Source organism: Gallus gallus, chromosome 6 (assembly GCF_016699485.2).
Source record: "Gallus gallus isolate bGalGal1 chromosome 6, bGalGal1.mat.broiler.GRCg7b, whole genome shotgun sequence".
Lineage (NCBI taxonomy): Eukaryota > Metazoa > Chordata > Aves > Galliformes > Phasianidae > Gallus > Gallus gallus.
In genome coordinates, this window is record NC_052537.1 from 22,906,592 (window position 1) to 22,926,569 (window position 19,978).

The 19,978-nt window shown below is 60.5% G+C and overlaps 2 protein-coding genes across 3 annotated transcripts; one reads left to right on the top strand and one right to left on the bottom strand.

The window, feature by feature from the left end:
* Positions 1-1,745: 1,745 nt before the first annotated feature.
* Positions 1,746-6,428, bottom strand: NKX2-3 (NK2 homeobox 3). Of its 2 annotated transcripts, XR_005860607.2 has the most exons (3): positions 5,915-6,428; positions 3,267-5,355; positions 1,746-3,167 (listed from the first exon to the last, which is right to left on the bottom strand). XR_005860607.2 is itself a non-coding variant. In NM_205031.3 (2 exons), the coding sequence occupies exons 1-2, from the start codon at positions 6,258-6,260 to the stop codon at positions 4,715-4,717; spliced, it is 987 nt and encodes a 328-aa protein (NP_990362.3). In that variant the 5' UTR covers positions 6,261-6,428; the 3' UTR covers positions 1,746-4,714. The 2 variants fall into 2 exon arrangements, 1 of the variants encoding a protein (NP_990362.3); NM_205031.3 differs by having other exon boundaries at positions 1,746-5,355.
* Positions 6,429-6,631: 203 nt separating this feature from the next.
* Positions 6,632-18,923, top strand: LOC124418067 (uncharacterized PPE family protein PPE3-like). The gene is made up of 4 exons (XM_046943187.1): positions 6,632-7,085; positions 7,233-7,366; positions 7,533-7,586; positions 17,159-18,923. The coding sequence occupies exons 1-4, from the start codon at positions 6,881-6,883 to the stop codon at positions 17,159-17,161; spliced, it is 396 nt and encodes a 131-aa protein (XP_046799143.1). The 5' UTR covers positions 6,632-6,880; the 3' UTR covers positions 17,162-18,923.
* The last annotated feature ends 1,055 nt before the right edge of the window (positions 18,924-19,978 follow it).

Here is a 19,978-nt window from a genome sequence, read left to right on the forward strand (position 1 = left end):
TGGAGGAGGGAGAGAGACCCCCGGGAGCAGGGATGTGATAAGTCAGCAGTCGAGAGGCAATGGACCTGGGCAGGGCACGGCCTCCTGGCTGCTGCAGCTCTGCTGGCACAGAGCAATGCGGCATTGCACGAGAACAGCAGCACTGCAGGAAAAAGAAACCCCCAGTTCAGCATTGAGGGTGCTCCAAGGTTGGTTCCTGGGGCATCCCTGGGGCTTCCAGGGTTCATCCCTGGCGGTGAGCCACCAGCCCCACGCTCCGAGCCTCCAGCCCTGCTCACGGTCATGGCTTCCCCAATACACGTCCTCCATCAGCAGCAAAGACACTGTGCTCTTCCCTGAGCACTTCTGGCTCGGAGCTGGGCTGGGTGCCCTGCTTCAGCTATGGCTGCTGCCCTCCCCAGCTCTGATAATGCCTCAGCGAAGCCACGTGGGTGCGTCCTGTGGCCTCCCCGGCATTTGGCTGTGCGTCATGTGAAACCCCTCCTACAGCCTCTGCTGAGTAACTGCACTATTTTTGGCCTCGCAACGGGGGAGACGCGCTCATCCCAACCAAGGGCTGGAGGCGACCCTTTCCCTTTCACCTCCCCGCAGGACCCCCGGCCAAATCCCACGCACGGCCGTGGGGCAACCACTGCCCTGCTAGGGGGCACTCTTGGGAAGGGCTGAGGTGTCGTCACAGCCCGCACAGCGCTGGCTCTGGGATTCCTCAGGGCTCTGTCAGACCCCAATAAAGTTATACACGTTCTCATGACCCCAGGGCCCCGCAGCAGTGGTAAATTCAGGAGCTGGGGCTGCCTGGACACAGAGCAGATGTGGGTTCTGGGGAGCCACTGTTGGCCCCGGATCCGTGCTGTGCAGATAGGGGAGCGCAGGCTTCAGCCTGAGAGTTAAACTGAGGGGGGAGAACGTGCTCTGTGGGCACTGAGAGCCCACTGCAGGAAGCAGCACCAGCGGGGGCTGTCTCTGTGCACTGGGGACACACAAAGGCTGCTCCAGGTGTTGGCGGCACAAGGGCTGGCATTAAAGCCTCCTGACAGCGCCCAGCGGGTTCCAGGAGAAAAGCAAAAACCCCAAGCGGCCTCCTCTGCCCCCAGAACATTCGGGTGCACGTTGGACCTTGGCAGCGAGCTGCTACACGAAGGGGGAGGGAGTAGAAATTGAGCCAACATCGGGCACACGTCCCGCGGGGACACGGCTCCCTCTGGCGAGCCCGGGGCTGGCAGCGCTGCGGGCGTCGGGCACCGCGACCCCCGGTGCCCGTGGGGCCGGGAGCTGCAGCGCTGTGCGCCGGGCTGAGGACGAGGGCAGAGCGGGAGCTTTGCGGAGGGCGCTGCTGGAGATCCCACCGCTGCGGGACGAAGAGGGGCCGTCTGCCCCCCGTCCCCGTGTGCCCGCCGATAGGTGGCGGTGGCGGATCTTGCTTGGGGACAGGCCGGGACCCGTGTCGCAGCTGGGAGCGACCTCGTCCCCCGCGAAGCGTACGCGGATTTTATTGCACGGCCGCGAAATGTGCTGCAGAGCTCTGCGTACTGCGGCAGACGCGGCCTCTTCTCATCCGTGCTCTGCTTGAATCCTTCACAGCAGCTCTGCGGCGGGACTCACCAGTGCAGGGATCGGGCTGCAAAATGCAGGTGCCCCCCGCTTTGGCCAGGTGTGGCCACCTCGTGATGCATGGCACGGGAGTGAGGATGAGAGAGTACTCGTGGTTGTGTAAGTCACCCGTGAAAGGAAGAGTGCTGTTGTGGTAGTGGGAGCTGCACAGCAATGGGCTTTATTGACATTTTAATATATTTACCTGCTCCACGGCTGGCCACAGCTTCCTCAGCACTCTCCAGCGCTGAGATAACAATTCCTTGCTGCACTTCGGGATGCTCCCAGCATGATCCCCCCCGAGCACTGAGTGCAGCTGCAGGTCCCCAGGTGCCCGGTCTCTGCTGTGCCACAGGGAGTGGAAAGGAGAAACAGGAAAAGTTGTCAGGGAAGGAGAGGAAAACAGAGCACGTCTGTGGTGCTTCATATGGATCCACGCTGCTCCTATGTGATCCTGAGTGTGACAGAGAGGCCATAGGAATGCGGCTGTGATGGGATGTGAGAGCCTTTCCCGGGAGCTGCTCAGCTGCTGCACAGAGCTGCTCATGGCTCATCCTCAGCCAGGAAAAGTGAACAGAAATCAAAACCTGAGCCCACGCACAAGGTGGACCTTAGGTGTGATGGCTCAAGCCCGGCTGCCTCACCCAAGCCCTCCTTTACTTTAGGCCAGCACTCGTTTTAGGCTTTGTAGGGCTTTTAGGCCCTGTCTAGAATCAATCAGCGCTTTCCCTCTCTGATTCCCAAATGAGTCAATTCGCCTTTTGGACCAGGAAGAAACACCTCTGGCCCTTGGCCACGGCTTTCTCCTTCCCCGACACCCCTCTGGCCCCACCACCACCGCTGCAGCACCACACATTATGGGTCCCAGCAGCACATCGCAGACATGGCCTCACGCAGGGCGCGATGGGATGAGGTACGTCATGGGCAGGCACCGCTTCCAGCACGGCAACGCAGCCACTTCCCCCCATTGTGTGTCCCCTCCTTGGGCTGCTTGGCCAATCTGCAGTCTCCCATCACCTCCCTCCCACCACCACCGGCTGTTCCTCCTCTTCAGAATGCTTCACTTCCGCCGCCCTGCTCGCAGCTCACCCTGTGCTGCTCTGTCCTCCCCATCTGCTGGGGGGCCTTGGGTGAGAGAGATGCCGAGGGGTCCCTCCCCCCTGAGCTATGCTGGTGGGACAGCTGGGATGTATCCTAGCAGAGGGGATCACGATGGTGGACATCCAGAACCTCCCACAATACTACACACCCACGCCTATGGCAATGCTTGGTGCTGTTGGTGCTCCACAACGCCGTTGCTGCATGGCACCGCTGTGTAGGTCAGTAGGGTCTCCATGTGCCCCTTTGCTCTGTTTGAGTGCCCATTCTCAAGGCTTGGCCGCAGACGCGTGCATCTCGCCCAGAGCCTCAGGGTGCTGCTGGATGAGGAGGGTTCCCAACAAACCATCACTTACTTGGAGGGGATGCACCGAGCGGGGAGCTCTCCTTGCACACCCCTATTCTGGAGGAGGTTGTACTGCGGTTACCATTCCTCCATCTCGCTCGCCGAGGCACGAATTCACGCACGTCCCCTATTTCTGCAAACGACAATATGGCAGAACACAGAGGGGAATACAATTCTTTCCTATGGCCGAGTCCAACCTCGGCGCGGGGCTGCCGCTTCGGGAGGTCGTTACCTATCTTTGTTCTTGGCTATCCTGTTTCTACCCACGAGACCGCGGAGCCTCCACAGCTCAGCTCCGACGGCCAAGAGCCGAGCGTGGGCTTCCTCTCCCGCGACACCTCGCTGCCACTCGGCAAACAATCGCTGGGCGTGCCGCATCCTCTTCCAGCGCGGCTCCAGAGCCTCCCGGCCTCGGGGTGGCCGTGGGACACGGCCGTGGCGAGCCGTGCCGAGCCGAACCGTGCCGTACCGCGCCGAGCGTCGGGGCTGCAGCTGAAAATTTCTCCGGCTCTTTCCGAGCGGTGCGCGCTCACCGCACGGTGCAGACGCGCAGCGTTTTAGCAGCGCCAACGCTCGTAACGCGACGCGCCTGTGCCGGCTGCGGGACGGACGCGCTGCGGGATCGACACGTTGCGGGATCGCTCCCCGCGCCGTCGAGGCTTCGCGGACGCCCGTCCGCCGGGCACCGCACGGCAGCGGCACAGACCCGAGGGCTCCGACGTGGGGCCGCGGCCGTGGCCGCGCGCTCCCGGACCGGACGGGACGGGGATGGGGGGGGAAGCGGTCGCCGGGCAGCGTCGAGGGTCTCGTCCGCCCCCTCCCCCTGCACCCGAGCGGAATGGTTGAACGTGTAGCAATAATGCCCCGGCATTCAGGCTGCCCGGCCCGGCCGGCCCTAATCAGCGGCCCGCGGACCCCCCTCATCTCCCCCTGCGCTCAGAGAAAGGGGAACAAAACCCAGCACGTTTCTGCAGCCCCCGCGCATAAAGCGCCGGGCCTGGGCCTCAGTGGGGGGCAAAGCGGCCCGTCAATCTCGGCGCCGGGGCCCCTTTGTCCCTCGCCTCCCTGCCACACCTTTTGTTCCCGAATCCAATAAGCGCCTATTCCCGCTACCTTCCTCGGCGGCTCCTTTCAGCGCCGGCCCGGCGGCCACAATGGGCCGGCTCTGAGCTGCGCGGCCCCATTCAGCGCCTTGGCACGCTCACAATCCGCCCGAGCCGCCCTGCCCCGCGGGCACGACGTTGCGAGCCCCGCCGGGCACCGGCCGCCGGGCGAAGGAGGAGCGGGCGGCGGATATTGCACCTGGTTTATTGACTGACTCCGCGAGCTGGCGCTGGCAGAAACCGATACAGAGTAGATAGAGAGAAGGGCCGCGGGAGCCCCGGGTCCCGCCGTCGGCTTTTTACAAGCGAAGCTGCTCCGATGGCGCGGCGCGGTCAGCTCCGGCCCGCCCGTCGCGGCGGCACCTCGGGGCGGCGGCGCTCCGCCGCGGGCTCGGCCCGTCCTGTCCCGTCCAGTCCCGTTCCCTTCCGTTCCGCCGCTCCGCTCCGCCCCGCGGCCCTGGGAGAGAGCCGGGGTCCTGCCGCACCGCCCCTCCGCCTTCAGTCCGCGGGGCGTAAGGGCGCTGCGGGGCCGCGGGGCCGTCGTGCCGGTCCGCTCCCGGCCCTAAGTGCGTGCGGGCTACCAGGCCCGAATGCCCTGCAGTGCGCCCTGGCTGCAGGAGGGCCCCGCCGCCGCCTGGTGCAGCGCCTGCCCGCCGCCGCCGAAGCCCCCCAGGCCGCCCACGTTCACGAAGGGGCCGGCGGCCGCCGCCGGGCTGCAGGCGGCTTGCACCGAGGCCCCGCCGCTGCCCGCCGGGTAGGTGCAGCCGTAGCCGGGGTTGTAGGAGGCGGCGTTGCCGTAGCCGTAGGCGGGGAAGCCGTTGTAGGAGTAGGGCCCGTTGTACGCCGAGCTGTAGCCCTGCGAGCCGCCCAGGCACGGCTTGCCGTCGCGGACCAGCACGGGCACGGCCACCCTGCGCGGCGGCGGCGGGGCCGCGGGGCCGCCCAGCTCCAGCGACTTGTCCTGCCGCTGCCGCTTGCACTTGTAGCGCCGGTTCTGGAACCAGATCTTCACCTGCGTGGAGGTGAGCTTCAGGCTGCTGGCCAGGTGCTCCCGCTCCGGAGCCGACAGGTAACGCTGCTGCTTGAACCGCCGCTCCAGCTCGAAGACCTGCGCCTGCGAGAAGAGGACGCGCGGCTTCCTCCGACTCCGCTGCTTCGGCCTCTCCGCCTCCTCCGGCTTCTCCGCGGCGTCCAGCGGTTTCTTCAGGGCGCAGCTCTCTGCACGGAGGAGCACAGGTCACGGCTGCGCCGGGCCGCCCCGCGGGGAGGGAGCACCGAGCCGCGCACCGCCGCCCGACACCGCGACCGTCGGGGAACCGCGGCTCGGGCTGGGAAGCAGCGCCGAGGCGGGCGGCGGGGCCGAGAGCGGCTCCGCGCCTCCGCGCCGGCGGCGGAGCTCCCAAGGGCCTGAGCCCCGGGCACCTGCTCGTCCGCCGCCTCTCCCCGAGAGGGCTCCGCCGCCCCGCGCCCGGGCCGGGCCTCAGCCGTCCCGCCAAGCGGCGGAGCGTGGGACAATCCGGCAGCTCCGGATCGCGGCTCCGCGCAGTCTCCGCCCGGGGACGCGAAACGCCGCGGCGCGGAGGTTGGGTACGGCAGCCCCGCGAAGTGCCGCTCCCCGCTCCAGGTGCCCGGGGGACGCGGCACGGAAAGGGCTCCGCGCCGAGCGGCGCGGCTGCGGGGCAGCGCCGGTACCGGGGCTCCGCGGCGCGACGCGGAACGGCCGGCGGGGAGCGAGCGCCGTGGGCGGTGCGGGGAGCGCGGCGAGGCCGGTACTCACTCGGGTCGCGAGCCGTGGGGTCCAGCTCCTCTCCCGGGCCGGGAGCCTCGCAGGAGCCGCGCAGCACGGCATGCACGTAGCTGTCGGCGGAGAGCCGCGCGTCTGCCTGGCCGCCGGGCGTTGCCACGGAGCTCAGGTAGGACAGCTTCTCCTCCTCCTCTTCCTCCTCGCCGTCGGAGAAGCGGGTGCCGTCGGCGGCCGCCAGCAGGCAGGCGGCGGGGTGAAAGTGGTGCTCCAGGTGGTGCGGGAGCTGGGCCCCATAGTGCGGGTCCTGCTGCTGCTGCTCCAGGTTGAGGATGTCTTTGACAGAGAAAGGGGTGGAGGTGACGGGGCTCGGTAACATCATCGGGGCAGCGCGAGCGGCCGGGGAGTCCCGGGGGCCCGGCGGCGCTCGGGCTGCGGCTCGGCGGGGAGCGCCGCGCCCGGTGCGGGGGGAGCGGGCAGCGCCGAGAGACGAGGGGCCGCGCCTGCTCCTGTCTAAGTTGCCTCCATTAGCCCGGCGCTGGGGGTCTGCGTTTTGTTACGGCTCGTGCAGGGACAGCCAAGGACTCGGGAGCCTCCTCTGCCCCGGGCCGGCACGTCACGGCGAGGAGGGGCCGGGGGCCGGGGGCGGCCTCGCCATTGGAGGGAGGGGGAGGCAGAGCCGGCCCCCTGCCCGACTCCGGCCGCCCGGCCAGAAATAGCAATGTATTAAGGCTGCGCTGGGGGAGGCCGCTTCCCCGGAGAGCGCCCCGCCGGCCCGGCACCCGCCCGACGGGGCTGAGCCCGAGGGCGCGGGGGTCGGGGACCCCGGAGAGAGCCGCGGCCGCCGCCGCCGCGCCTCCCAGTGCTAAGCACGTGTAGGTAGGTAGGGACCCCCGCCCGGCGCGCCCCGCCGGTCCCCTCCCGCGAACGGCTCGGGGCGAACACGTGCGGCCCCGCGAGTGCCCCGCTGCCGAGTACGCGGCGTCCGGGCGGGCAGTAGCCATGCGACGTACACGTACCCGACGCCCTCCGTGTTTTCCGGACCCCGCCGCCCCGCCAGTGCTCCCGCATATACCTCGGCGCTGGCGCGTCCCCTCCCGCCCGCACGGGCTCCCCGCGTCCGCCGCGCTCTGCTGCAGCCCGGGGACCGCGCGTTACTCCGCCGCGGCCGGATCGGGCCCCGGAGCCCCGCCAGCGCCGGGCCCAGGTGAACAGGGCCGGGTCGCAGCTGGCGGGCGGCCAGGGGCCGCGGCGGCGCGGGGCAGGGGTATGGAGAGCTAACCCGGCCCGTTCGGCTTTTTCTTTCGTTTTCTTTCGTTTCGTTTCGTTTCTCTCGCCGGTAACGGGCGGGCAGCGGCCGAACGGAGCCGCCACGCCACCGTGCCGGCGGGTAACGCACCGAGCGAGTGGGCCGCTGTCCGCCGAGCCGCTCCACGCCGAGAGTTCCCCCGGGCCCGGAGCTGCGCCTCGGCCCCACCGAACGCACCGGTGCGCTGCGGCGGGCGGTACCGGGACCCCATGACGGGGCCCCGCGGCCCCCGGGGCGCTCGAAGGGCTCAACGCCTCCACGGAGCGCGGATCGGGCGCGCCAAGTGGCGGGCGGGGGGGGCCGGGTGGGAAATTTCGTTGTGATTAAAATGCTGCCGCCCCGCAGGACTCGGATCGGCGCCGAGGCGAGGCGGCGGGGAGCCGGGCGCACGGCGGGCAGGTGAGTGTCGGTACCTCTCTCGGGTCGGTACCGGGCGGCGGCTCCGCCATTTACCGGCCGTGGCGGTACCTTCGTTTCCCTGCGTCCCACCGCTCCGACCTCAACGGCGAAACGCATTTACCGGCGGCGCAGCCCCGGGAAGAGGGCCCACGTCCCGCGCAGATGGCCGCAGTTCGGTTTCTGCCGGTCCCCTTCGCCCGGCGGACACGGAGGCGGCCCGGGAGCACCGCATCGTTCCCCACCGCGCCGCCTTGAAACCCGCGCAGCGATTGCGGCGGATCGCTCCCTGCCCGCTCCCGGGGCCGCCCTCCCTTCTCCTGTCCTCGGACCGCCCGGTTCCGACCGCGCACCGGGAAACGCTGTCGCCATAACCGGGTTTCAGGGGGCCCGACTCAGCGCTCGGCGCTGTCCCGTGTCGCCGGTGCGCGGAGAGAAGCCCCGCGCTGCCGCGGCCCCGGTAACGATTAGCGCCGTTCCGGTGTTCCGTCCGCCGCCGGCTTCGTCCCGCTCACGACTCGCGGCTCCCGGGGAGGTGCGGGCTCGGGCTCTGCGGGCTGTGCACGGGGCCGCACTCACCCGGAGCCCGCGGCCGCCGAGGGGCAGGGGCCGGAGCAGGGCGAGGCGGCGGCGCTGGGCCTTTGCGGCCCTCGGTGGCCGAAGAATTAGGGGCCCTATTTTTCCAGTTTTCCAGCCGCCGTGCCTAGGGCTCGGCCGCGGGCTCGGCCGGGTCTCTGCCCACGTTCCTCGTCCCCGCGGGTTCGCCTGGCGCCAGCGCGCTGCCGCCCGCAGCTGCAGCCCGAACGGGCCGAGCGCCAGGCGCGCCCCGCGGGCACGGGGAGCCCGGGCCGGGCGGAACTGATTCCCCGGGGCTGCTCGGCGGCGGGAGCCGTTCTCCCGTCGGGACCCGCTGCCGTGCCGCTGCCGAGCCCGGCGAGGACTCTGGGGACGCACGTCCCGCGGATGGAGGCGACGCGCGTGGCAGCACCCACGACCCTTGCCGAGGCTTCGTCCCCTGGCCCTGCTCCCTGCGCCTTCCCGCATTGCCGCCCCCAGCTTCGGTGGGATCGGATCGGGCCCGCTTCGGCGCTGGGAGAGCGGCCGTTCTCGGCTGGGGAAGCCGCGGAAGCGGGGCATGATCGAGCCCTGCTCGGGCCCGTCCCGTCCGCGCTGGGGCGGCCGAGACGAGCGGCGGCGTCCCGGAGCTGTGCGGGGGGTGCGAGAGCCGGGGCAGAGCGCAGCCCCGGTACCTGCCGCCGGGTGTCAGCTCCGGGATGCGGCTCCGGGGCTTTCCCAAGGCGGCCGGGCCGGGGTCAGCGGGCTATTAATGGTTATTTTATTTATATCATTAGCGGCGTCCCCTGAGCTCTGTTTACAGCGGGGCCTTGTTGTCCCGGCCGCTCCTGCGCTCTGTTTAGACAGGGGATTATTGTAATGGATGGAGCTCGCCGTACGGATGCTGCGGCGGAGCCAAGGCTCCCCCGCCCCGGGCCGAGGAGGGGGGAGCAGCCCCGCAGCGGCCGCGCACATCGCGGAGCCGCCCCGAGAGTCCCCCCCCAGCCGCCGGGGCCCGAGCGCGGGCAGCCCGGTAGCACGCCGCCTCGGCCGGGGGCCTTCGCTCGGGGCGATGCTATCAGCCCCGGGGCCGCTAATTGCTCCATTAGTCTCGCGGGTGCCGAGTGCCGGAGCCGGCCCCGCGCTAATGGCCGTAAACAAACAAACACGCTAAGCCGGGGCCGGCTCCGGCTCCGACGGCTTCGCGGGGAGCGGCCGGACGCGGCGGCGAGGCCCCGGCCGGCTGCCGGGGGGGGTACCGTCGGCCTGCGCCCACCTGCCCGCTGCCCCGGGCGGCCCCGAGCTCCGCGGGCCGGTGGGGGCCGGTGCGGGTCCGTGCCGCCGGGAGCTGCCCCCCGCGCCCGGCTCTATTTACACAGAGCCTGCCCTTGTATAAACGCTGCGCGCCGTGGTTTATCTCAGGGCCCGTCTGTTTCTCGTTCTCTGTCAGCAGCGCCCGGTGAAGGATGGCCCTTTCCCAGGGGCTCGGCCCTGATTTATGTGAGAACCGCAGCGCTCCGGGGACGCCCCCGCACGGCGGGGCCGCTCGCGGGCCCTGGGACAGCGCCCGGCGGACGGTACCGGCGATGCCCCGCCGCTCCCGGCCCCGCACCGCCCGGCCACCTGCCGGCTGCCCGCCCGACGTCCGCGCACCGAGCCCCGGCCCCGGGAGGCTCCGCGGCGTGGGGGCACGGAGCGACCTCGCCTGCAGCGACCGGCCCTGGGCGGGACACGCTCCCCTTGGCACACCCGCCTTGGCATAGCCCTGGCCCGCTGCCTTCCGGGGCAAAGAACGGCTTTATCCCAACGCGACGCGTTCCCAGCGGTGACTCTTCCACTCTCGTTTCGAATGAAACGCGTTCTCTAATCGCTGGGCTCAGCAGCCACGTCCAAGGCAGGCGTGCTGTATGCTTCCCCAGCGGTGTGCTGCCATCGTCTCCCCTGTCTGGTCCCATTCCTGCAGCATCCCGCCACTGGGTCTACCTGCCTCCCAGGTCCTGGGAAGCCCTGGTTTGGCTTTGCCAATAACGACCATGCAGTGCCCATTTTCTGCAGAAATACATCACTGCCAATCATAAAGATTATTATTGTCCCACTTGTCGTTGGCTGTTTTACATTTGCTCCACAGTTCTTGCAAGGATGTATGGTTTGGAAATTTGTCCCAAAACAAAAGCTGCATGATAAATGGTTGTTAGTTTGGGTTTGTTTTGGTGTTTTTTTTTTTTTCCCTCTTTTTTATTTTGTTTTTTTTCCAAGGGTCATACCAAGAGTTTCTGTGCACCTTTCAAAGTTGGGATCTTGAGGTAGGGGATCAGAGTGGTGCTGAGTGCCAGCAGCTCTGTGCAGTGTTCAGCACTCAGCACAACTAGGTTTGAGAGCGGCTCATGGCAGAGTGCTGGGTTTTGACCCCAAAGGGAAGGTTGTCCTTGATTTCAGTGTCTGATGGAGCTCTGGAACCGAGCCTGACATCTTGAGCTCAGTGAGAGCCAAATCACAGGAGCAGGTAAAGGTCATCCCACATCTGAAGCAGCGCAGGATAGGAAATGTCAGCAATGAGGACCCCCTCCTGTCTGCTTTTATTTGGCTTCTCTTGTGCACAAAGGATACGCAGGCTTGACAAAGCCACCCTGCTGCACAGCACGGCCCTGCGGCTGTGGACGTGCGGAGGGTTGTCGAACACCTCTTCCTCTGGAGGAGAAGCTGTCATAAATCACAGCATAGTGCTCCCACAACGAGTTGCTCCCGTGCCGGGGCTCCCGTTGAGGCCACCGCCACCAGCGCGCATTCACCAGTCCTTCCCCAGCGCCTTTGCTCCGTGCTTCAGAAGGCATCGCTGCTTGTTTGAATCCGTGAGGTTAAGAAACAGGGCTGAAATCCATCCTTCAGCAGAGGCCCAGCACGAGGCTCGCTCGCCGCTCGCATCCGCAGGCCTGCGTACCACTTCCATCCCAAAGGGCTTAAGTGGAGCCTAAGTGGACCCCGAGCCCTGCACTGGCGTCCGGCCCGGTACTGAATTGCAGCTCCCAGCCCGGGCCTGCAGCTCTGATTCATGCATGTAATCCTGCTGAGGTCAGCGGGATCCATCCCGCTCCCACTGCAGCCCGCGGGATGGTTCACACGAGAGTAGCAGGGTCAGGCTCTGTGTTTGCATGCGCTGTTGAAAATGGAACAATTCAGATTAAACTAATTAAATTTTAACAGGTCTGGAAAAGCGTTTTATTACATAATAAACAGGGGGGATTAGCCGTGTCAGGCTCTGCTGTGCGTGTTCCTCGCCGGCCGTGGCACTTGGTGTTCCTCTCGGCTCGGGACCTCCCCATGCTGCTGCCGGGGCCGGGCCCCGATGAACACACGGTGTTAGGAGCGCAGCTGCATGCTGGCTCCCACTCCCCAAAGCATGCTGGGTGCAGCGCTTCTCCCAGCTCAAGCAAAGCCTTTTCTAGAAGAAATTTCGCAAGCTGCTTGGCGGCTGTTTCCACAGGCGGCCTTTAGAGACACGGAAACCCTTGTGCTGCAGCACAGGCGTGCTTGGGGGGAGCGAGCAACCAGGCTGAATCCGCGCGAGGTGCTGACACGTCTCATCTTGGAAACAGAGCTGATAAGTTGCTCTTGTTTAGGGCATCTGCCTGGCAGCCAGTCCCCACTTCTCTCACTGCTTAATTGGGATTCCTCCGGCTGCAAGCAGGGCTTGTTCCCACGCGGGTGAGGCCAGCCTGGGATCAGCTGCCCCCAGAGCTGGCAGACGTGCGCCAGCAGCACCATATGTGGCTTTGCCAGGGTGCAGGACTTCCAGAGGGTGCAGCAACTTCAGCAGAAACCGTGCTGCAACTTTGGCCGTGCTGCAGCGATCCAGGGCGCATGTGTGGTGCAGTGCAGTGCAGAGCAGTGGCATCTCTTTTGGGAGGGCACAGGTTTGGTGGCACTCACTGAGGGACTCCAGGGGCACCACAGCCAGGGGCTGCTGCATAGCTTCAGTTGCTGAGCCCGTAATTCATTGCAGCCAGCTGAGCAGCTCTGAGCACAGTGCACCTGGAGCAGCCTTCCTGCCTACCTGCTGCTATGAGAAGAGGAAGGCAGGAGGATCTTGTGCTTTCTGTTTGCAGTGGGTAACTACAGGTGGCACGGCCTGGTGATTTGCATGTGCTTGTACAGGCGAGCTGTGGGTGCTGTGTTTTCCTCTGGAAGTGGAAGGGACGCTGGGGTGGGGACTGCGGTATGCTGAGGGGAAGCAAAGGAAAACAGCTCCCTGTCTGGCTGCTGTGGCTGGAAAGGTTAATGGTGGAGTGTGCGCCCGCGCCTTGTGCTTTTAGTAAACACCCATTCTTTCATTTTCCTTTAAAGTAGTTTTTGCATTTTGCTGTTGCAGCTTGTGCTCTCCCTCCTGCGCCAGCTCCTCATCGCTCAAATACAGCGGCTCCTAGCAGGTGGGAGATCTGAATGTCTCTGCTAATAGTTTATCTCTGAGCTCGTCTAATGAATTCTCCTGGTAATTACTGCGCAGAAATTGTTAGTGTATCTTGATGAATCAGAACTTTCTAACAACAACTCTGGATGAAATTATAAACTGTTTTTCTATCTTGGAGTGGAGACTTGAGAGAGGATTCCTAATCGTACTTGCCCCCTCTGGGGCCAGGGCTGGATTATCCTACACAGGCTTCTCCACAGACTTGTTTTTGGTCTATCAGTAGGCTCTCTGCCAGACCTAAGAGATGGAGAACTCAGTTTTTCACATTTAAATCCACCCCCCTCCACCCTTCCCCTCCACTTACACCTCCAAGGAAGAGCCTGGATTAGAGAGGATTTGCCCTCATGGGGCTTTGGGTTGGGTTTGTGAAGATGTGTCCTTAAAAGCTTTGGCTTTTTTTTTCCCTGTGACTCCCAGCTTTGCATTGGGAATGTGCAGAAGTGAGGCTGAGGGCAGACACAGAATCATAGAATCATAGAATGGCCTGGGTTGAAAAGGACTATAATGATCATCTAGTTTCGACCCCCCTGCTATGTGCAGGGTTGCCAATTCCTACCTTCATATGGCGTTTCCTTTGAAAGGTTTGGGGTACAGGCAGGTGGCAGCGATGTGGGCACATGGCACAGAGAAGGATGGAGTGGCACTTTAGTGGTGGGACACAAGTGTCCCCTCCTGCTCGCCACGTTTCAGGCCTACATGCAACAAACAGGCCGGATGGGCCCAAGGCTCGTACAAAACATGACTCCATGCTGGCAGAGCTGGGTCTCTTGGTGCAACCCATGGTTTATCCCTGTGTTTCTGGTATCCCTGCAGCCATGGATGGATGGCCATGGAGGCTCAGCAATCTGTGCGATGCCACATTGGGTCTGTGGTCCCCAGGCGTATGGGCTGTGCGGAAGGCAGCACACCCTACTTAGCGAGGGGTGAAGGCAGCCAAGGGACTTAGTGGGAAGAGGCCACTGCTGGAGGCACTGACGCCTGTCTGGCTGCTGGGACACCCTGGTGGCCCCATCCAGGCCATCCCCATTGCCCGGCACCGTGCCACGGGGCTGTTTGGGCCTAGGCGCCCTTCTGCAAACATCCCTGCCCCGCGCACCCGCCCTGCTGACGGCGGGGAAAAGTCGGAGCCGTGTCCTTGCGCCGACCTTCGGCTGACCTTCCAGTAACGCTCGAGAAACCCTCGGAAAGGCTTTCTCATTGTGCAGCCCCAGGGTTTCCAGGGAATTAGTCAGCAGGCTGGAATTGTGCTCTGTGTATGTGACCCCCCCCGCTGCCCCCGCCTCTCCCATCGCTGGAGCCGGACCGGTCCAAGAGATATGTTGCCAGGGTGACAGCGAGGTGTGATGGATGGACAGAGAGTGGCTGCAGAGTGGCAGGGCCGCTGGTCAGTAACCCAGGGCTGTGTTTATAAGAAGGAAGAGGCTGTTTCCTGGAGCTAACATAATGCAGCTCTAAAAAAGGCAGGGGAAATACATCATGCGAGGGGAGCGCTGCCTGGGAGGGGAGGGCCGCCGGGGAGCCCAGCAGCACCGCCAGCCCGCAGGTCAAGGTGCCTTTGACAGGGCCTTTTTTATAGGCCATTTGCGTGAGAGTTCGCTGCTGTTTCTCTGCAGCCCTGACAGCGGCTCAAGGCCCGGCCGGGGCTCAGGGAGGGCCTCATCTCCACCACCGCTTTCCAGCCCTGCAACGCGGGACCTGCTGATTTATTTGGAAAACAAATAACGCTCGCTGACCATTGTTCACAGTGACAGTCTCCCTGTGAGCAGGCGGAGGTGTGGGGAGGGAGGGGATGGCCCGCAGGTCCTGTCCCAGCAGGGCGATGCTCCCAGCTCCTGTCCCTGGGGCATTCCTTACATGGATAGAGGCGAGGGGACATCTCCCCTCCTGCCCCAAACCCAGCACTGCTGCTTTTTGCTGCACCACAGGTGTAGGAGTTCCCCATGCTGTGACAGCTGTGGGGCCGTCCCCATACCCCGTGTCACCTCCCAAGCCCCAGTTGTGTTCCCCTTAGGCTGATCCCTCTGCCCCACCTCGTGCAGGATGGGCTCTGAGCTCCTTTTTTGCAACTCTCCTGCAGGCTTCAGTGAGGCCGACAGAAACCCCAGAAATTGGCCTCTGAATTTTTGTTTTCCCAGCAAGAAAAATTCAAATTCAGTGTTTCAGAAAAGAACCTCACAAAACAAACAAATCAATCAATCAATCTGATCTCATCTGGCTGTGATTCACGCCATTTTTTTTCTGCATAGATGCAAATTCTATTCTATTCTGTTACCATAATTTTTTAAAATATTTTTTTATTCTTTTGTTTTCCTGTTACTTTATCCTTATAAAATAACAATATAGCCCTGTAATAACCAAGCAAACAATATTGCATTGAGGATTTTTCTTTTCTCCTTTCCACGAGTACTACTGCTTAGAAAAGTGAAGAAAGGATGAGAAAACAGGAGGAAATCTCATGGGGACGCTGGGCGTTTTGCAGGCTGCTCCAGGGCTGGGGAGAAGCAGGAGGCAGTGGAAGCACGAAAGCGTCCACTTTTTGGATCAGCTTTCTGATTTATGAAACTGAAATTTAAAAATCTAGGTTTCAACTGAGATTTTTTTTTTTAATTTATTATTATTATTATTATTGTAATATGCCAGAGTTGGAGGAAAAAAAGAAAGAAAAGCTCCTTTTTCCCATGGAATAGGTTTCAATTAAATTCATTTTAGGCAAGAAAATTTTCAGTAATTTTCACAGCGTATTTCTCACACTCTTAGTAATAATAATTCCACCTTGACATAGTGAGAAAAACCCTAATTTTCTACCTTTCCAGAAATTATCCGGGTTCGGACGCTGTCCTCACTGCTGTGGGAGTAATTTTTCCTTCCAAGTGGAGGCTGGTTTTTGGCTCAGGGTTTTGCTTTTCCCTTTTTTCTTTGGAGGAGTGTTATGTCTTCGGTGCTACTCAGACTTCTCTAATTCACGCGAGCACTGTGTTGTGCACAAATTCCTCAGTGCGTTTTTAAACTCATTTTTTAACCAGCAAATGATTTTTTTTTACTTTTATTTTTATTTTTTTTGCAGCTCCACCTGATTTCTCTCAGGAAACTGTTTTCTAAAAAAGCATTTGGTGAATATTTGTATATTTAACATTTGCATTGTTCGAAGTGACTCCTAACGTTGCGTTCTCTCACCCGCTTTCAGTTCAAGACAGTGCTCTCATGCTCACATTGGAACGCGCCTGCAGCTCAGATTTTATGCAGCTGTATTGAACGGCTTGCAGCAACAACAAAAAATCCATACTGTTGACTTCCTCGGTTTGCCGACATCCATTACTACTCAGTGCTGGGGATGGGCTGCACCCAGCAGCCCTGTGGCTCGACTTTTGCAAAGCACGGTTTATTTCCCGTGGTTTATTCCCTGTGGTTTATTCCCCATGCTTCCAGGAGTGCTGCTTTCCCGATTCCCACCCCATGGACGTGGGGGAGCGAGGCTGCAGGGCTCATCGCATCCTCCCTGCACTGCAGATTAAGGCCACCCAGCTCCTCCGCGAGCCTCCCCAGGTGGCCATGATATTTCTAAAGGACTCGTCCCCATGCTGCAGTAAGCTCATTAGCTAATTCCCTTATTACACAGCACCAAGTGAAGCATGTGTGTTTGGGTTTGCAGGCAGCCCCCTCTCGCCTTCCCCTCCAGCTTGCCACACTCCCTTCCCTTTGTTTTAGCCAGGAAGGCGGGCTTCTGAGAGTCCCTTTGGCTCAGCCATTTTGGGCGCGTGCTCATCCCGCCCTTACTGTTCCAGGGGGGTTTGCTCGGCTCCTGCAACCCCCAGCCCTGCAGAGTAGGCAGGACCCTGCTTGCCCAGTGCTTCACCTGCACCAGTGTGGTTTTGAGGCCTGTTGCGTCTGTCTCAGAGCCGTGCCACAGGTTTGGTTCAGACAAAGGGAGGCTTTCCCAGGAAGGAGGTTACGGTGTGGAGCTTGAGCAGCAGGACGCATGGTGCTCTTTGCACAGCCCTCGATTTGGGGAGGGTCCCTGAGGTCTCATGGCACATTGGCAGAGGGATGCCAAGCCCTGAGCCCACTGGATGCACTCGCCACCGCCAAGTCTCTCACCCCCAAACATGGGGAGCCCATGGGGCCTCTTCCCTTGTTGCCTGCTCCGGGAGGAGCCCGGTCACAACCCCATCCCGGGGAAGAGGGACGGACCCAACATCCCACCCTCTTCCTTCTGGGGGGCCACACACCGCAAGGTCCACCTCGCGCCGGCGCTTTCCGGCCCTCTGTGAGAATGTACCGTTTATGGCTCCTTCATTGACTTTGAAGAATGTCCCTTTATTCACAATGTTATTTCCTTTAATCACTGTGGGGTTGCAGGAAATCTTCTTGGAAAATTATTTCAGATTGGCTGGAATTGCTGTATGGTCGCAGGGATGGAAAACTCACTTGAACTTGTTTTCATTTTACCCTAAAAAGTCACTGTCCCCAGAAGGTTCAGATGAATTTGGATAAACATGTGAGTTCCGAGGATTTTGTTGTTGTTGAGCAGTTTTCTTCCTTTTTTTTCTTCCCCCAGTGAACCTCTGTATCCTTCCAAGTTCCTGAGCTTTACTCAAGACCAGAGGTGCAGAGTCAAAGGAAAAATGGGACATTTGCATAAACAGATTGAAGACAGGCAAATACATCATTAAAGGGCGCAACATGTGAGTAGAGATAAAGAGATAAGTGATAGTTCTGGCCATCAGCTAAGAGCCACATCAACTGGATTTTCTTCTACTTGAGGATATCTATGCTTGGTCAAAAGAGATGTGCTAAATCTTGTCGTCTGTGGGACTTTAGTCTCATTCCTATGCGAGATTGACATAAGCAAGGTCTAGGTGAACATGATCTAGACGGACGTGGGGCTACATGTGCTGGAGAGCACTCAGAAGAGCAATTATTTGTGCTCTGACACTGGTAGAGACCTAGCAGTGGGCCTAGTGCTAGCCAAGCCTTTCATCATTGATTGTCATTAAGCAGCACCAATCTGGTAGGGCCTGCAAGAGTGCAGTTCAGCTTTTCTTGACAAATTGAAAAAAAAAAAACAAACTATTGATACAAACAAAATAAGGCTTTTCTATGAGTTGGAAAAAAATCAACTGCACACCCACTGGCTGGGAATTGAGCTTGTTCTGTGGGAAAGTAGCTGGAGGTGACAGTGGGACCCAAGGGGAGCACGAGCCAGCAGCATCCTGCTGAGTGAGAAGAGCAGACTCAGACTGGGACACATAAATAAGGTGTCTGTGGGACACCTGATGTGATCCTGCTGCACTCAGAGTGTCAGCCTAAGTGCCGGTTCCCACTTCGGGCTGAGTGTTTCAAGTCGTGGTTCTGGGAGAAAGCCCAGGGAAGAACACGGGTGATCAGAAATGCAGAAAACATGACATACTGGAGGAGGCTGAAGGACCAGGATAGCTTAGTATCAAGAAGAGACGACTGTAGGGAAATAAGATAAAAGTCTTCAAATGCATAAGGCACAGCTACAAAGCGAGAGATAATAGGCTATTCCTTGTTTTCAGGGTGGAAAGAACAAGGAGCCATGGGCTCACCCTGCAATGACAGCAGCAAAGGAGAATTAAAACTCGTTTTTCTTGGGAGCCGTCTTCAGCACTAGCGGCTTCTTGTCGTTTAGACAAAACTCCACCAGGAAGGGTTTGCCTCCTTTGGCGGCAGGCAGACAGGCTGGGTGAACTTTCAAGGGCCTCCTAGGCTTATATTTTATGATTCTGTGAATACGGATACTAGAAAGAGATCATTTTGCCTCTAGCCAGTCTATTCAGGACGGGTCCTTGCCAGGTGTGTTTGTCTTCAGCGGTGGATGTCGTCCAGGTTTTCCATAATCTCCACCAGCATTTTTGTTATTTACTCCAAAGCACTTTTTTTTTTTTTTTTCTCTCTCTCCATTTTCTTTTGCAAATCCAAATCCAATCTTTCGCCCATTTCTGTACACCCCCTGCAAGGCCGTATGCGCTGTGCACTCCTCAGTGAGCCACACACAGAGACCTTCTCTTCCCATCCAGCTGATGGTGCACCTCCGTGTGGGATCCAGGAGCACCCCATCTTGCTGATGAATCTGCTGACAGACCCGTGGTGTTGTGAGCTCACGTCCAGCTTGTGGTTTCCCTCCCTCCGCGTGGCCGTGGGTTGGGTGTTTTGGTGTTTGTCAAACAGGACGAGCAGCGGTTGCCCACCCCCCCTCCTCCCCCCCATCTGCAGGCTCACAGATGTCGATGTTTTGTGTTTACGCTGAGTTCATGCAATGTGAATTTTTGTGTGCCTACAAGAAACATGATATATTTTTACTCGCGATGTTTAAGATCAGAGTTAGTCATTCAGTCACCTATTCGGATCTCCCCGAGCGCCACGTCGTGTTACTCTTTTGGGATCCGAACAACGTGGGTTTTCACTCACGTACAAAAGCACGTGGTCTGGAGAAGCACGGGAGCTCAGGGTTTTATCTCACTGAAGGACGAATGGTTAATCCACCGGATAATCAGCATCGCTCTGAAAATGTACGTCTTATTTCATATGCGGCTTTGTCTGGCTTTTAATTTCCAGCCATTGATTGTTGTTCTGCCTTTTTGGCTGGAATAAAAACACTTTGGCGCACAGTATTTTCTTACTATCAGAGCGCTTGTGCATAGCAGTCAAATTTCTAAAGCTTTTTTAAGAGGAAAACAGGTCGAGCTTGATTCTGTCACTGTGGGGTGCGTTCTCCCGCTCCGGTGTCTTTTCTGTGGCTGTTTTCTGCACCCTCTCTCATTTCACAGAATAATTTTGGCCTTGGGAGCTTTGGCAGTAAAGCCTGCTGGTCAGGCCTCCATCAGCCAAATTTTGGGAATGTCTGAAGATGGAGATGTCGTAGTCTCCCTGGGCCCCTGTGCTCTCAGCTTTTAACCCATGTGCTCCCCGCTTCCAGCCTGCACCTTCCCAGTCTGGCTACAGCGTATGATGGGAGACTGGAAAAAGGTGAAGGGAAACCATGTCTTCATCTCTGCCTTCTTCTCTACTTTTTAAAATGGGGTACCACACCACTCCCTGTTTGTGTCCCTGCTTTAGTCTCACATCCGAACCTATTTTTCTTTTCTGATTTTCTAGCAAGAATTCCTGCGAAGATCCCGTTAAGACAAGCTAGGGGCTAATAACATCTTCACCATATATGGTGCATTTCACCCTCAGTTTGTGTGTGGCAATGGGTGAGCATTGCAGCGCACGCTGTGTGCTGCCAGCCACTCAGCATAGTTTGGCTATCACCAGCCCAGTTGGACCAGGAGCTCGCCCTGCTCTGCAGACAGGTACGCTTTGGCCAGGCCTCTGCTCGGCTTTTACTGTGACATCAGCACTAGGTGTGCTCAGT